Source organism: Idiotropiscis lumnitzeri, chromosome 5 (assembly GCF_059441095.1).
Source record: "Idiotropiscis lumnitzeri isolate Australia: NSW breed Sydney's pygmy pipehorse chromosome 5, RoL_Ilum_1.0, whole genome shotgun sequence".
NCBI lineage: Eukaryota > Metazoa > Chordata > Actinopteri > Syngnathiformes > Syngnathidae > Idiotropiscis > Idiotropiscis lumnitzeri.
In genome coordinates, this window is record NC_142395.1 from 11,294,445 (window position 1) to 11,312,145 (window position 17,701).

A 17,701-nucleotide genomic window follows, 5' to 3' on the forward strand; every position below is an offset into this window, starting at 1 on the left:
GCCCGTTTATGCTCCAATGACAACATGTCCTCCTCGCTTCCATAATCTCCTCTCACCTTCTTCACCGCGCTGCCGTACACTTGAGCCTTTCTCACTCCCGAACATGACTTTCTCAACACACAAAGAAACTGAATTACAGTTTACTATGGCAAAAAAAATCCGTTCATGAAAAGGAAGACCACAAGTGCACTCAATCAGTTGATATTGCTGCCATGGTAATGGGCGGACAGTTCTCCCTGTTTCTTTTCAACTCTCTTCTTGTGTCCTCTCATTCTTCCAGGGCACTGCAGCTCCTCCTTCTACCTCTCTCATCCGCCACCCCTCCCTCCTCCTTTTCGGTCTCTGCTAGGTGCAGCATGTATGTGAGCGTGTGTGAGGCAGCAGAGCCGCCTGTGTGTTTACATATCAGCCTATCAGTGCTGCTGGATTCAGCGCATCTGTAGAGGACGAAGGCATTTTGCGGATGCCCCAACTGACAAGGGAATCTAATTGCTACATACAGTACAGCCACCTTGAGCTGTTAGATCTGAGCCCGTCTTGTTTGCTGCATCCCTGCCTCCATGCTTTTGGAGGCATTTTGAATTTCCTTGGCAACATGGAGCTGCTTGAATTAGAATTCTCTGCATGACAGTCCTGGTAAGTACTCTGTCTCTATGGTAGGCTTTGAGCTCAGAGGTATTGGATCCGATTTAATATGGTGCAGTGGTGGCGCCATGTGATAGCCAGTGAGCAAATTGATCTCAGGAATAAAATTAGTAGGTCGCGGCAGAGATGGAGGGAGGGAAGGAGGGAGGGAGGAGGATGGTCCACTGAGGAAGGTTTCATGTCTCATTTGTGCTTTGTCATCCAAATGGATTTTATTTGTTTTGTAGAGTATGCAACCTGCACAACACGCTTGTGTGGTCTGAGGGTAGGTATCCAAATAAATGTTACACATTACTAGAATTTAAGCAATGTAAATACAGTGGTACCTTCAAAGCCTTGATTTATTTTTTTATATATATTTATTAATCACGGATAAAGGTGTTAGGCTTAGCACAGCCTGTTTTTTTTTGTTGTTGTACCATGAAGGTTGTTGATGCTTACTAAGCTTGCAACTCATTAACATTCGTGTTCCTTCAAATGCCAGTAAACTCTGCCAGAATCACACTTAATTTATTCAGTGCTACCTTTTGCTGTTGGCTGATTTGCCACAGGTCATATCAATGGGTGGCGGTGGCGGCGGAGGTGGGGAGCTTTGGCTTAGGGGAAGGGGGATAGACTTTGATGATTTATGCAGGCCAAACGAATGATCTCTCAAATTTTAAATCCAACTGCACATCATATTTGCATAAGCATAAATGTGGCTGCATCACTCCAGCAAGAGGCAGCTTCTCTCCCTTTTTTAACATTGCATAATCAACCCATGAAGACCCGACGGTCTTGGAGTCAAATGTCTGCCCTGCTCTTGTCAAAGCTATCTTGCCATGTCGTAAATTGTGATGACTGGTTTGAATCATCCCTATGCAAATGATTTATGCCGGTCACTACGTCTGCTGCTCATTATGAATTCAGTGGATGGTCATGAGCAAAATGTATTTTGCCTGACAATCCTTGGTTTCATCAATTTGTCATATTACCATGTCGAATTTATCCCTAGTCTTCCCCGATTGACAATAAAGTATACAATATTCCTTGATTGGTGAAAATAAATAGATGAAAACTCTCCTGTAAATCAAAGTGGATAGCATGAGGGGGAGTGGAGTGACAACACAACTTTGTCATAACACAATATAAAATCAATGTGAAATCAGATAAATCTAAAATGCAACATGTAATTTCTAATAAATCACATTCATGGCAATTGTAAATAATATTTATTTTTCTTTTTTTTTTTTACAGTGAGCAACTTTACTTTTGAAACTTTGAGTACTTTGTCTTTTGAGCGATGAAAACCGCGGGTGTGCTGGAGCCTATCTCAGTTGTCTTTGGTCGAGCGGCAGGGAACACCCTGAACTGGTCGCTAGCCAATCACGGGACACAAATAGACCAACAACCATTCACACTTACACTTACACTAACATGCAATTTAGAGACTCCACTCAGCCTAGCATGCATATTTTTGCACTGTGGGAGGAAACCGTAGTACCCAGAAAAAATGGGGTGAACATGCAAATTCCACACAAGTAGGCTGAACCCTTGAACTCTGCACTGCGAGGTGAATGCGTGAACCAGGTGGACCACAAACATAAGTATAACTATTAACACATAAAAAAAAAAAATTCACAATATGCTATATAACATAACACCGATACTACCACTGACCATTACACGATGAGTAGTATATCCTTGGTGCATAAAGTCTAATGTAACACTCCAAAGGATTCTGAACAATAGTTGTGTTTGTTTGTAGGATCAAATGTGTATAATTAGACGACGTTCTTCAAATATTCTCTTGGGCCCTTAGTGAAAACTACAAATGGAGATAAGTTACATTCCCATCTGATTTATGAATTTTAAATTATAATCTAAGGAATGCACTGGATGTGTAAAATCACCCTTGAGTTGAACACAGATTTGTTTCCATTTTCTGACTTCTTTGAATGATCACACTTGAATATTTTATGTGGTGTCTTTAGCCTCTTTGCCATTGCTACTGACAGTGCATTTCTCATGGAGCCACGATAGAGAAATCCTGCAGACAGAAGGCTATCAGGAGCACATGTAATATTGAATGCAATCATCCATTAATTTATGCCCTAATACATTTTGAGGATCCCACTTACCCTCCTTATATCACGCCTAGCTCCAAAAAGGAGAAGATCTTGGATTGCATCCTAATATCTTAGCATTAGCCATCCTGAAATGAGAAATGACTGCAGCGACTGCCAGGCACACTGGGCCCTATTTTGACGCTGAGCGCAAGTCTAGTGCAATGTGCAGTCGAACTGCGCGCACGGGTTGAGTTTTCTTTCTTTTGATATTTTTGTAGACACGCATTTGCGCGTAGTGAACACAGCTGACACAGCAGGAGAGGCGCGTACAGTCTTTGACATTGCGGAAGCAGAAAGATCCAAGTGCACAAAGCACGTTTATAAGGAACTGCAAGCAGATTTACACTCGTTGATAATGCTAAATGTTTGCAGATCACTGCTGTGAAGTGGGCATTTGGAGCTACCACCATGATTGTTTGCGGCCGTGCGTGACCCGCTCACATAGCTCAGGGGTGTTTTACTACATAAAATAAAGATCATGATGAAATTATTGCATTTAATTAATTGATTGTTGCAATGATTCCGAGGGTTCAATGCCTCCTGTTGTGAAATTTATGAAAGAAATACAATGACACATCTACCACACAAATGGATGCAGAATCTGTCTACTTACACCTTGATTAAATTCACCAAAATTGCGTGACCACACCTGCGCCACAACTTAGACCTACTTTTAGCTGGTCTAGGTGTAGTTGGTCTAAAGTGTAATCCAATTTCTGTCACCAAATTGTCTGGTGCACTGGCGGCATGTAAAAGAAAACATCCTCTGTCCGCTTGATCACCCAGCATGGCGTCGCGCCATCTGCCAAATTCCCAAACATGATAAACTAGACTTGCTATGGCATTAAAATTAAGATGAACCAGTAATAAATAAATAAACAGGACTCACTTTGTGTGCAATGTTGATATGCTAAGGTGACCATGAAGGGAGGACTACCACTGGATACTCAAACGTGTGTTCAAGTAATATATTCAGAGAATAAAATTGCTCCTGCTCTTTGCCAACCAAACATGAATGTAAAAGGTCAGCAAAAGGAAGAATATGGCTTTGTGTCATATCAAAACCTTCTGTTTTAACCATATTACCTAATTCCTGTTATTTACTGTCGACATCCCTGTGTGGCTGTTATATGCAGCAATTCTGCAAGTCTGGCACTACTGCCCTAGTTTCCATCAGTGGAAACATTTTGAATGATTAATAATTACTATGATGTATTTCCATATTCCCAAATCTTGACTGGGCCAACAACTAATTAAAGCTGTCCAGTGGATTCTTGATTCCATTATTCACCGTTAACACCAAATCTGATGTAATGAATTGCTTTCTCAACATCCACTATTTCCTACATGTTCTTGCCATCATGTACTTTGAGGCAAATAAACCGAAAGGAAACCACTTACTATGTCCTCCTACTTTCTATTAAGGTCAATAAGGTTTTTTTGATGCCTGTAAATTGTAAAAGTGGAAACAGTGCTGTTGTTTGTAACCATTAAGTGTTTATAGCTTTTTACGTCAAGTCTAAGCAGGTCTAAGTTGGTATAACGTGATATTGGTGGATTTGGTAAAGTCGCAGGTAGACAGATTCGGAGCTCTGTGGACGTGTATGGTGGATGTCAACATATTTCAATCATAAATATGACACAAGCATGCATCAATGCCTCTGAATCATTGAAGGAATGAATTTATTTAACAAATTATTATTATCATCCATCCATCCATGATCTGTAACTCTTGTCCTCACACGGGTCGCAGGGGGTGCTGGAGCCTATCCCAGCTATCTTTGGGCAGCAGGCGGGGGACACCCTGAACTGGTTGCCAGCCAATCGCAGGGCACACAGAGACGAACAACCATCCACGCTCACACTCATACCTAGGGGCAATTTAAATTGTCCAATCGGCCTGCCATGCATGTTTTTGGAATGTGGGAGGAAACCATAGTACCCGTAGGAAACCCACACAGGCACGGGGAGAACATGCAAACTCCATACTGGAGGGCTGGAGCAGGAATCAAACCCACGACCTCTGCACTGTGAGGCCATCGTGCTAACAAGTCGTCCACCGTGCCGCTATTATTATCATCTTAATTATTATTTATGAAAACACCCAACCCGGCAGCAGCACAGCTATGTGGGGTTGGGGGTGTTGCATATGGATGCACAATCGGCAGTAGAAGGTGGTCTCCAATTGCCCACTTAAAAGAGGCCAACATTTCATCATCTGCAAGTGGAGCTCTTATTGCAGTTCCTTGAAAGTAATTGCCGTGCGTCCATCTCATGGATGGACTCCAATAAGTCCTTACGCCACATAGACTGCGTGTCTCTCCTGTGCTGAATCATTCACATTTATATATATCGGACCATATTTGTCGAATCTGTCTGTCTGCGCCTCGATTAAATACACCAAAATCTTTGCATGTACGTCCCAGGCTGTGCAAAATAAACTGCAAAGCGGTTTGGCAATTTATTTGTCAGACGCAATCGTGGGTGATCCTGGTTAGTAGATCAGCTTGATCTGTTTGCAAGTTGGGCATGCAAAGTTTAATTATTAAGTTAATGATGGGTTCACTTAAGACTTAAAAATTCCATGACAGTGAAAGTGAGAAACCAGTCCAGGTTGACCCAAATAAGGACAAATTCTAAACATAAATGAATTAACATTAACATTAAATTCAGTTAGTAGCTATTCAAAATATGGAGTCCGTACAATGGGTCACAGTTACGCTGGACAACAGTCACTTAAATGAGTTGAGTTGCAGTGATTAAAAACCACAGGATTTATTTGATTCTGCACCTGGCTTTGTTACCATGGAGGCAGTGAATAATCATTACTTTCAATCCATGTGTTCTGCTGATACGAGACTGAGCTTGCAGGCCTGTGCAGTCAAAGTTGCAGAAAATGAGGATCCGTTTTGAGAATAGGTAAATAAACAAGTGAATAACACATAAAAATAAATAATAGGTATCGCATATTTACCTCTTTTATTCAAAACCTCTGTTTTTTTAGGATGTGTTTAGTTTCCACATTGTGGAAAATAATGGGAATAGAACAAATGCTTTTGGGTCAAACCTTCGCCAGTGTCAAAGCCTCATTGACTTTTTTGTTTTAATTGTAATAAGCAGTTGAACTCAGTAAAATAATAATAAATAAAAAAATAACCAGTCCATAATAAATAGCTTCACTGTTTTTAACATGAGTTTGCTTACTTTATTTCTTCTGTATAGTATCTTATTCTAATTGTCAACTTTAATCTTTCGATGGGATCTTAACTGGAGTGTTGCGAGATTTTTTTGTTGACGAATGTGATTGAATTCAGAGTTGTACACCTTCAGGTAAATCTAATTTAGAAGCGCCAATACAATTTTACAACTGATTTACGAAAATTGTTTCGCTCACGAAAATTGTTTAACACAGTTGTCAATGATATGAAGAAGAGTCAACAGAATGTTAACATGGAAGGTGATTGGAGCACAATATTCTGGCTATGTAAATACAGTATATTTTGTTGCTGTTGTGGAAAGTGTGATCTCTCGAGCGAGAAATTATTCTGCGTAAATATAACAGCTTAGATGATAGAGAGCTGAAGGTCTGATGTGTGATTACACAGCTGCATTCTTAAGGGCATTTAAGTGCTAATTAACAACTAATGAATGCTGAGTATTCATTATTATATATATTTTGTTTAAATGAACTACAGATTATTGCTTTGCTTAATTTTTTTGGGTGGGATGCGGAAACAATATCTATTCATGTCTGCCTCATAAAGTCATGAGCTCCGTTTCTTTCATGTTGAGCATTCAGTGCGGAAAGTGCATGTGTATTAGGTCGCGAGTCATCCTAATCACAATACTTTGGATAAATGTCACATTTGTTTATGAATGACAAATACTGTTTTTCCTGCATTATTTAGTAATACTATGTTTTGTTAGTAAATTTAAATGATAAAAAAAAGGCACTATCAATACAATTGTTTGCCTTTACTGTAGTTTACGACAGCTTTTTACATTGCCCCAAGCACACTGGACGTTTGTGTTGTGCATACATGTGAAACGGAAGGTGCAATCCTATTGGAAAATCTGACCCTTATAAACCCTGAACAAATCATACCCTTATGATTTTGAAATTTCTGTCTAACAGTGGTTTTGGACAATCAAATGCTTTGAGGAATTTGGCAAATGTACAGTAGGGAAAAAAGTCTACACACCTCTGTTTAGATGGCAAGTTTTATGATTTATCTTATTTAAAAAATAAACCATGCAAAAGAGTTTCCTTCATTCCATCTTCTCATTTTGTCATCAATTTTTTTTGGGGGGGGGCATCTAGTTCTTGATGTGTGACTGTTGTGCCATGTTTTCTGCATTTACTTCTCTGCACTGTGTTGCATGATATATTTAAGCCCTTGGACAATGGTTTTTATAATTCTCTTGACGGATACCTTTGAACAATGAAATTTCACTAATGCTGTGGAATGCTGTGCTCTACGGACTACGGATTGTCCTTTAAGATGTGTCATGAAAAGGAAAAGCCTACTAAAGCACCTGCCCTTTATTTGGGGTTAATCAAAGTCACGTTAAACAGTGCCACATGTCTGCTGAGTCTCATATAATATGACTTTGAATGTGATTTTTGGTTAATGGATTGATGTTTAATTCTGAACACAGCCACATCCTCAGTTCCCAAAATATGTTTTGTGACATTTCACTTGTTGTACAGGTCATAGGATACATTAACATTGGAAAAAGCTTCAAAATGATTGATTCTGGTCTTTTTAACCTGGCATTTGAACAAGGTGTGTAGGCTCGTGCAAAACACTCTACAGTGATGCCTTGATATTTTCGAGATACTAGCTTTGACTCGCATGCCTAAATTGAAGATACGAGCACTGTATCATCTCAACTCACGTCACAACAAGCAGCAGTTTGACAATTCTTCAAAAAGGGAGCTTTAAAATGTTTATACCCACTCTCAGTTGAGGTTCGCTGTCAAACCAGACATAAAAGCAAGATAATTACACATTTTACACTGAAGCAAACTGCATCACGTTACCTTGGGAAACTATTTAGTGAAAAAAAACAAAAAACGTAGACGGTCTAAAACTCATGGCGTTATAACGCTTTAAGTAACCGATATATGAACACAAACAGTGGTACAACTATTTCATGTTACCGTGTAAATCTTATGTTGCAGCTGCAATTTTATATATTTATATATATATATATATATATATATATATATATATATATAAGGACAAATTCAAATACAGATGCTGGACATGAGTATCATTATAAATAAATATATTATAAAACAGCAATAATAAGCAGCATTTGTCTACAATGCAAAAAAGAAAAGTTCTTCTTTCAGATGCAAACACATTTCGATGGTGGAAGTTGAATAATTGTTTATAATTTGGAATACTTTGTCAGCCTCTTATCTCTTTTGCTGTCGTATTACTTCAAACCCCAACTGTAGTGGAACATACCACACAAACAGTGGCTAAGATACCTCAAAGGTTAATGAATGCTGACTTCATTTAGAAACCCATTTACACTGCAGACCTGGGCAAAGTTTGGCAAAAATCCGGTGCTATTGAGAGAAAAGCCGATGCAGAGGTTTGTGGCAATATGGGAGTACAGTAGTAGCCAACCAAGAAGACAACTTCAGAGACGAATGAAAACGGTCAAAGCATGGAAATAAAATCTACTGATGTTCCCCTTCACACCATTTCAAAGAAAGGTATTGAAGGTGATGATGAGAGCCAACTTTGATCTTCTCTCACTAAGTAGAATTGTGTTGCAATACTTTAAAGATCCATTTTGAAATGTGTGACAACCACTTGTGAATAACTTGGTCGTATTTGTGAAGGGTTCTTTGCTGGATTTCTTTTTCTAAACTGTGACTCAAGGTCAAAACAAAATGGTGATATTGTGAGATCCGCGCTGTAAGACTAGATAATACAGATAGCTCCTCATTTCTTACAACACTCTGCATCATAAATCATGCATGTGCATGTGCTCTTGTAGAAAATCACTAAAGCATTTGCATTCATTTGCTTTGGATTAGCAAAGGCACCGGGGCTTGTCATGCTCGTTCATATTTCTGTCTTCACACAATAAAATCATAACGTGTCGACAAGATAAACATGTCACTGGCTTTATGTGCACAATGGCTCAGCAATATTATTTTTCCTCTAATGTATTATTGTATAGTGGAATAATGGATTTTTTTTTCCTTGCTTGAGTAAGATTACCATTAAAGGAAATGTTAAACTGGCATTGCGTATTAACGATCTTGCCTGTATTTTGTTATTGAGTTAACAGCGCCCCATACACACTAAATGTTTGAGTTGCACTTATTTAAAATCAAGAGGTACTTTCTATTCTATTTGAACATTTTAGACAAATTATAGCAGTTTCCTGTCCAGTGACGATGGCGGGATCATTTTCATCCTTACTATTATGAAGTTAGATATCGAAAAGTGCGATGGTAGCCAGCCCAAAGCTTTCAAAGTGACCCCAACTGTACCGTACACCGCTTTGGAACGCTCGCACAATGCAGTTTATGCATTAAACCTGATCAAGTCATGGCCCATGCCCGTGATTTGCAATTTTATTGGCGGGATTCAAATATGAGTTTAACTTGTTCCAATCTCCGGATACATTTTCTTCTCATAGTGCTTTTCTATTCCTAATGTGATGCCTTAAAATGGTGTCACAAAGGTGCAGCATGCAGTGTCTGAAAAACAGACTCAGTGTGAAGTACCTTTCGTGAACTGAACTGAGATGCCTCAAAGTGAAAATTGAAATTCTCACACCTCTGTACTCATTATTTTATCATTTGGCAGGACTCGCAGACAAAGGTATTCCTTCCATTTCAAAATCCTTTTTAAAGCAGTTCCCAGGTGTCTTAATAAAAGGTCTTTTGACATGCTTGGGTCAAAATACACCAAAATTACGACACACTCCACATCTAATTTTAAAACCCTCGCAGATCCTCAGAAATCACTTGGTTTTTGGTTGTTATTAATAAGGACGCCCGTGGACTGTGTAGTGTACCAATGGGAGAACAGCTTTCGTTACCATGACAACAAGGGGCAGCGTTACGGGTCGCCACTTTTTCAGCGGAGAGCCTACAAAAGCGAGTGAATGTTCAAGTGTACATCAGTCCCCATTGGAAATTTTCACTTGTGAAGTCAGCACTTCGTCACTATCACTACCTTGGGCATCCAACTGACTAGTTACGGCCCTGGACTGAGCCAGGCAAAGTGTATCAACACGTGGCTTTTGCTTTAATGCGCTACAAGAAATTGACACGTTGGCCATGTACGTTGTAATTATGTGCTTCAATTGTTCAGATATATTCTCACCCAGGGCAATTTTCTCTGGTCTGTTAAAAGCAAATTGGAGAGATGACGAGTGGACAGCGCGAATATATATATATATATATATATATATATATATATATATATATATATATATATAATTAAATTATTTGTTTTCTTGAACTGGCGAAGGGAGCTCTCCAATCTCCTTGTACACTCTGTAAATTGACAATAAAGGGCATTCTGATTCTGATGTTAAGTTTGTGAGGTCTCTTGAAGACGTAGGATCCAAGACAAGGTAAAATGAACATTAGTGGGCGTCTTCAACGGAAAGCATAAAGATGTCTTTTATTAGTCCCACAATGGAGAAATTTGAGAAGAAAGCATGTTACGTATGTTACAAAGAAGACGTGACATGGTGCACATATCAGTACCTTTTGATTTTTTTTTAATGTGTGTTATACATTTGCTGTGTGCTAAGAGGGGGAGAGCAGTGCACAACTGCGTAAAATTGAACATTGAACAGAACTCTGAGTTTATTCCTATCCTCAACCACCCTTAACTGTTTTTTTTCTATATCTCCATAGGTTCACAGTAGGATGGTCTCTGCTGAGGCAGGGGGGCACAGCTACTTAGTGGCGTGCTGGCAGCCCATCCTAGTCCTCATGCTGGGAACCGTCCTCTCTGGCTCAACCACCGGCTGCCCTTCCCGATGTGACTGCAATGCTCAAGAGCGATCAGTCGTGTGCCATCGAAGACGGTTGACCACTTTCCCCGAAGGTATCCCGACTGAAACAAAGCTCCTTGATCTGAGCAAGAATCGTCTAAAACTTCTTGGGCCAGAGGAATTCATCAACTACCCGCAGCTGGAAGAGCTCCAGCTGAATGAAAACATCATTTCATCCATCGAGTCTGGGGCTTTCAGCAACCTCATGAATCTACGGAATCTCGGGTTGCGCAACAACCAGCTAAAGCTCATTCAGCTTGGGGTGTTTACAGGCCTTAACAACCTCACCCAGCTGGATATTAGTGAGAACAAAATTGTCATTCTGCTGGACTACATGTTCCAGGAGCTCTACAACTTGAGGGTACTGGAAGTCGGCGACAATGACCTCGTTTTCATCTCGCCACGGTCGTTTCATGGCCTCAGCAATCTTGAAACCCTCAACATTGAGGGTTACAAGCTGTCCTCAGTGCCCACTGATGCCCTGAGCCATCTGCACAACCTGCTGTCACTTCGATTACGCTATCTGAACATCACTGCCATTAGGGATTACTCATTTAAGCGGCTGTATAGGCTACGACTACTCGAAATATCACAGATGCCTTCCCTGGATACCATGACCCCAAAATGCTTGTTTGGAATCAACCTGACATCTTTAGCAATCACAAACTGCAATCTTACTGCCATCCCTTACGAAGCGATCAGTCACCTGAGGTATTTACGCTTTCTAAACCTGTCTTTTAATCCCATTCTTACAATTGAAGGGAACCAACTTCACAATCTGCAAAAGCTCCAGGCTTTTCATTTGGCTGGTGGCAGATTAATTGCCATTGAGCCTTACTCTTTCCGAGGACTAAATCATCTGCACATTCTCAATGTTTCTAGTAATAGATTGAGCACCCTGGAGGAGTCAGTCTTCCACTCAGTGGGTAATTTGGAAACCCTGGCTTTGCATGACAACCCTTTGGCCTGCGACTGTCGCCTGCTTTGGGTTTTCCGCCGACGGTGGAGGTTAAACTTTAATAGACAGCAGCCCATCTGCGCGTCACCTGCTGTGGTGCAGGGAAAGGAGTTTAAGGACTTCCCAGATATCCTGCCTTCTGATTATTTCATCTGCCTGAAATCAAAGATTGTTGATAACAAGGTTCAGGAGAGCCACGTGGATGAAGGAACTACCGTCAGTTTTACTTGCCAAGCTGAGGGTGAGCCAGTCCCCGTCATCATGTGGCTGTCGCCGAAGAAAGAATACATCACCACCAAAACTGTGGGATCAAGACTTTCCGTGTCTGATGACGGCAGACTCGAGGTTCGATACGCCCAAATCCAAGACAATGGGACCTACTTGTGTATTGCAAGCAATGCAGCAGGCAACGACACGAAAGTTGCTCATCTTTTTGTACATAGCTATTCTCCCAATTGGCCTCATCAACCAAACAAGACATTTGCCTTCATTTTCAATCAACCCAGCGATGAAGGTGCGAATGTCACCCGGACCACAGTTCCGTTTCCATTTGATGTAAAGACCCTTATCATCGCAACCACAATGGGGTTTATCTCATTCCTTGGTGTTGTACTCTTCTGTCTTGTAATCCTGTTCCTCTGGAGCAGAGGGAAAGACAACACAAAACAAAGTATAGAAGTTGAGTATGTGCCACGCAAAGAAGAAACAGAGGAGGCAAGTCCACCCGAGACACCCATACAATTCAACATGAAAATCATGTGAACCATAAAAGTACTATAGACTGGTGAACTCCAGTTGGGATGCATAGTATCTTTGCTTCAAATGTGTACTTGAGTGATAGCAATTGCACAGTTGCAAAAGCATATTGACCTTGTGTAACTTTGCTTTTTCTTCTGATTTTTCAGTTTTTTGTTGTTGTTGTTTTTTTTAAGCCTTTAGAAATCTTTGCATAACTGTAAAACATTGCACTGGCAATACTCTAGTATGTTAACATGCACACATGTATTGTACGCCTGCATGTAACCAAATTACGGTCGACAATAATTAGCACAATTGATACAAGTCTCCACACAAATTAACGACCGGTAAAGACTACGACCGAAGGTGCAGTGAACATTTTGGACTGACCAATACGTTCGAATTTAGTTGCAAATACATGCTGGGCCTCGGGGGATTGGCTTGAGCGTGCCCTAAAAAAACGACCACTTTCTTTATTTTTGCCTTTGGCCTACCGTTACATTTAAAAGTTAAGTAAGCAAACATTGTTCATTCATATTTTTTATGGTTTTCTCATGTCTGCAATGTATGATTTCAAATCATCCTTTTTACAATAATGCTACAAAAAATTGCACAAAAGAAAAAAAACATTTATTTAATTTTAAAGCATTTGGCCTACATTATACCTATCTTATCTATCAATTCATAACCCGCTTACCCTCACGAGGGTGACTGGCATCTTGGAGCCTAGCCCAGCTGTCTTCGGGCTAAAGGCGGAGTACAACCCTAAAGTGGTTTCCAGCCAATCGCAGGGCACACACAGATGAGCAACCATTCACACTCACACCTAGGAACAACTTGGAGTTCACCTACCATGTATGTTTTTGCTATGTGGGAGGAAACCGGAGTTCCTGGAGAATGCCCACTCAGGCACAGAGTGAACAAGCAAACTCCCCACAGGAAAGCCGCAGCCTGGATTCGAACGCATAACCTCTGCACTGTGAGGCGGATGTGCTAACCAGTCTTTCACCGTGCCGCCCAATGTTATACAATGCGTTAAAAAATGAAGTAAGTAGACATTATTTATTCATAAATTTTATGATGTCTACAGTGCAGGATTTCCATTTGGCAGTTTTTCCTATACTGCCACGGGGTATGCACATGCGCAAGTCAATACCCAGTGGCATTATAGAAAAAAATGCCGAACGGAACTCTTGCATTGCATAATCAAACCATAAAAATATAAACAAATAAAAAATTGGAACAATGCAGGCCAAATACCCCCCAATTTTTTTTTATACTTCCTCCACATTGACAGTTCCTCACTTCCGTAGAATGCACTCTGATTACAACCAGTCAAAATGTTATTGATGGTACAGGAATAGCTTGCTCTTTTTATCAGCTCAGACTAAGGAAAGATAAAATCTCATTCAGATTTCTAAAGCACAGTAAACCTATTAAACGTTGTCATATGCTTGAACATGCCTTCTGTCCCATATCAACATGTACCAATGACTGTAATAATATGGATGTACTTGTTCATGGAGGGGTAGGTTGGTATTATATTGCATTTAGAAATTCTTAATTTGAAATTAAGGCCATGACATTTTAAAGATTGTGTGTAAAATTTTAAAGACATCATACTGTTAACTCATGTCATTTGTAAATTTGAAAAAATACACAACTACATTCCATGCTTTTGTTAACAGGGAGATGTCACTCAGCTGTGCCCGTCTAACAACTGTGTAATATGTATTTGTTTATTTATGATCTGTGTTAACTATTGAAAAGGTAACTCAAGATGTAGCCGGAGTCAAGCTAAAGGTTTGACTGTTATTTTCAAACACTGCGTTTACTCAGTATTGAAATGTTACATTTATTCCGCTTTAATGGGAAAGAGAGAAAAATGCAATTGTCATTTTCCTTAATCTGGTTACATTACATTATAATAAATAGTGTGCATGTTAGCACACTAAGAAGAACAAGAGGCCAGTATGTGATCTTTTCTGCCAAAAAAAAGAACATATATGAGATACTTTGACATGTTCTTCTCAATGGTTTTTATTTTGCTTTTATTTACAAATGTTTTATTCTTTCTTTTTAATACTTTTGATTGATGAGATTTGAGCAAATTATATAACCTCGAGAACAGTTTTGGTATTCAAGAACTACATTTGATGTACCATTTTTAAATGAGAAAGCAGGTATGTTTCTTCTGGAGTACGAAAGAATTGTTGGGAAAGCAGCAAATGAGCAGTACAGTATATAACCAATTTTAAAATAGTTATAATTTTGTGATATAGTTATATTGGGAATAATAGCAATGTGTTTTTCAAAAAGTGAGTAAATCTTAAATCCTTCAGTTGCTATTATTTCTAAATGCATTGGGAAAACTACACATAAAATGAAGAAAATGTGCAAAATGTGTTATTTTTTTGCAGTACACTCATTTGCAAAGTATTTTACAGAACACAGTATACATACAAATTGGGCGGAATACTCATGTTTCCAAAACTATGACTTCATAGGAAACGCCAAAATTCTCAAGGTTGTCTTTGTATATGAGAAATGGTTCTCAACTGACTTACCCAGTGAAATGAAGGTTAAAAAAAAGGAACAATTAATGTTGCATCATTAGACATCAAGCCATTTTTAACACTTTAGATTGGTCATTATTTGTAAAAACAACAGAATGACCAATGGTATGGATTTGTGAAAAAATAAATAAATAAATACACAATGACGAAATATGGACATAAGAAGTTTCCAACCAACACTGAGGATAGAGTACATGACTCATGTTAAATAAAACAATATTGTTTTAGTTTTAGTGAGATTTTTTTTTTCTATAACGCTGTTTCTCTGTATATTTAAATTACTGATAGCAATGCCGGACAAGTTTGAAAATTAGTTTTTGCAAGCGAGCTTAATTTAGGAAATATTCCTTAAATAGGTTGTTTCCTCTTGTTAAGTCACAGTCATGCATAAAATGAGAAAAAAAGAAGGATCTCTCAGCTCATAAAAAGTGCCAAATAGACTCATGCCTGGCAGATGAAAACATTGGACATCTTAAAAAAAAAAACATCCTTGTACTATACTGTTAAAGAATTTGTTTGCAACTGAGAGGGCAAACGCGTTTGTTCCAATACAGTTACAGTCAGGCAAATATATCTTTTTAAGAATAGCTGTCAAAAAGTCACTTCTGAGCAGCAAGCAGGTATTCCAAGTGGGAGTTGTCTCTGGAGCCCCGAGAACCTCTCGTTGCTGAATCCTCCATTGTCTTGCAGCCATGCATAAAGCATTGCAGTAGGCTCAGAAAATACAGTACATGAAAATTCATTTTCAAATACTGTAGTTTTATTCACTGATGAATGTCTTGCTACTTTGGATTGACTAGAAGGAGAATGAATCCTGGATGGCCACCATGTCCCCGATGTTGCAACATCAGCGAGGATGTGGCGCAGTGAGGTTTAATAAGGTGGAATAATGGGCCCCTTAGGGGGTCTGAAATTGTCAAAATGACCTCAATCAAATATGTGACCATTTTCTGTATAGAAGAACTGTGCCAGGGTGAAATAAAAAGACATTGAAAAAGTGGTTGTCCGTGACATTAAAGAGGAAGTCATCACAAAAAAATGTTTTGCAATTAATATATTCTATGCAGGCTCACTAGTCTAAACATGGCATACACATCACAGTTGCTCAGGACTCAGGTAATGACCAATCACCTTCTCAAGCTGAGGTAACGACCAATCATAGCTTTGCTTCAGACAGTGAGCTGCGATTGAGCAACTGTAGCTGAGACCAAGCATTCTGACTTTTTAGCAGCATACTGCCTTTGTAATCTTAAAACGTTATGATATCCAGCACAGATTGAAGATTATATATGATATGATTTGATAAATGCAGCCTTGTTTACTGACATTTCCAAAACTCATAATGACGAGTCATAAAGTCATTCAGATCAACTCTATGTTTACAGGCACAAAAATTAAGCATATACTGAAAAGAACATTGCGGCTTCTGTAAAAACATGGAAAACCTCAGTCGTGTTCTGATGGTGCTTTGCTGAATCCAGCACAGGGTGTCTGTGTAGGGTGCAAAAAAAAAGGCATTCTGGAAGTAAATGTGCTGACTAATGTCAGAAAGCTTTGGCTCAGCAGATCATGGGTTGTCCAACAGCATAATGACCCAGATGCACAGATAAAAATACCAAAGAATGGTGAGGAACAAAACCTCGGGTTATTTTGAAGAGCCCTGACCTAAATCCCATTTAGTATCTTTCGAAGTAGCTGGAACATGCATTATAAATATGGCAATCTTCGAACCTTGGATAACGAGTGATTGGTTCACTTGAACTGATTGGTTTATAACATAGGCTCAGTTTGGAAATTGAAAAGAGGGGAGCGCGCTCTGTCTTTTCGAGCAAAAACATTCTCCAAAAAGTGCACGGGTGTCAGAGTGAACTTCCGAAAGCAACTCTAATGTTCGTGGACTTGGTTTTGGCAAAACAAAATTCTCCTAAATAAAATATAAATAATAAAAATCAACTTTTCTTGACTCATCAGAAGAGAAGTAAGAAAAATAGCATGAAAACCTCCAAAACAGGTCAAGCTGCAATAGAAGAAGTTGTGATCATCAATGAAAATCCGCGCTTACCAAAACACGAAGTAGCAAGGGAACACTGTTCTCGATACTTCTCTCACAATGCACCCCTCCACCCCTATCTTACTACCAAAAGCTTTTATAGTGCTTATGTAGGTGTGAATATTCACACCGACAATGACATTTTATACACTACAGCTGGCCAAAAGCATCAATTCACCATGGTCTGCTGGGTATTATTGGGCCTCATTAGATCCTCATTAGACGTTAGACGCTCCCCTCCCGTTTGAAATAGTGGTCACACAAGGTCAAATAAAGGCGCGTGTGAATTATTCAAGGACAGACCAAATGAAATGATGTATAAAATGCAGACAATGTTTTTTGTTCTTCAAGCTTGTGTCTTTTCCCAAGCTGAGCATTTAAAGTCTGGGCAGTAGAGAAACAACAAGCTTTTAATGAGCGATCAGGGAACACGAGTCAGCACAAAAACTATATTGAACGTTAGACATCGAATGATGTGCTCATTCATTACTCTTGTTGCAACGCAGAGCTTTAGTAAAGTGCCCACAGGAAGTCAAATTGGTAGTTGGGGTGGTGGGGGAGTGTACAAGGACCTATGGAGTCA

General features: G+C 39.4%; 1 protein-coding gene across 1 annotated transcript; it reads left to right on the forward strand.

The window, feature by feature from the left end:
- Nucleotides 1-350: 350 nt before the first annotated feature.
- On the forward strand, nucleotides 351-16,006 carry lingo1b (leucine rich repeat and Ig domain containing 1b). Its single transcript, XM_088296869.1, has 2 exons — nucleotides 351-636; nucleotides 10,657-16,006. The coding sequence occupies exons 1-2, from the start codon at nucleotides 625-627 to the stop codon at nucleotides 12,514-12,516; spliced, it is 1,872 nt and encodes a 623-aa protein (XP_088152995.1). The 5' UTR covers nucleotides 351-624; the 3' UTR covers nucleotides 12,517-16,006.
- Nucleotides 16,007-17,701: the final 1,695 nt, after the last annotated feature.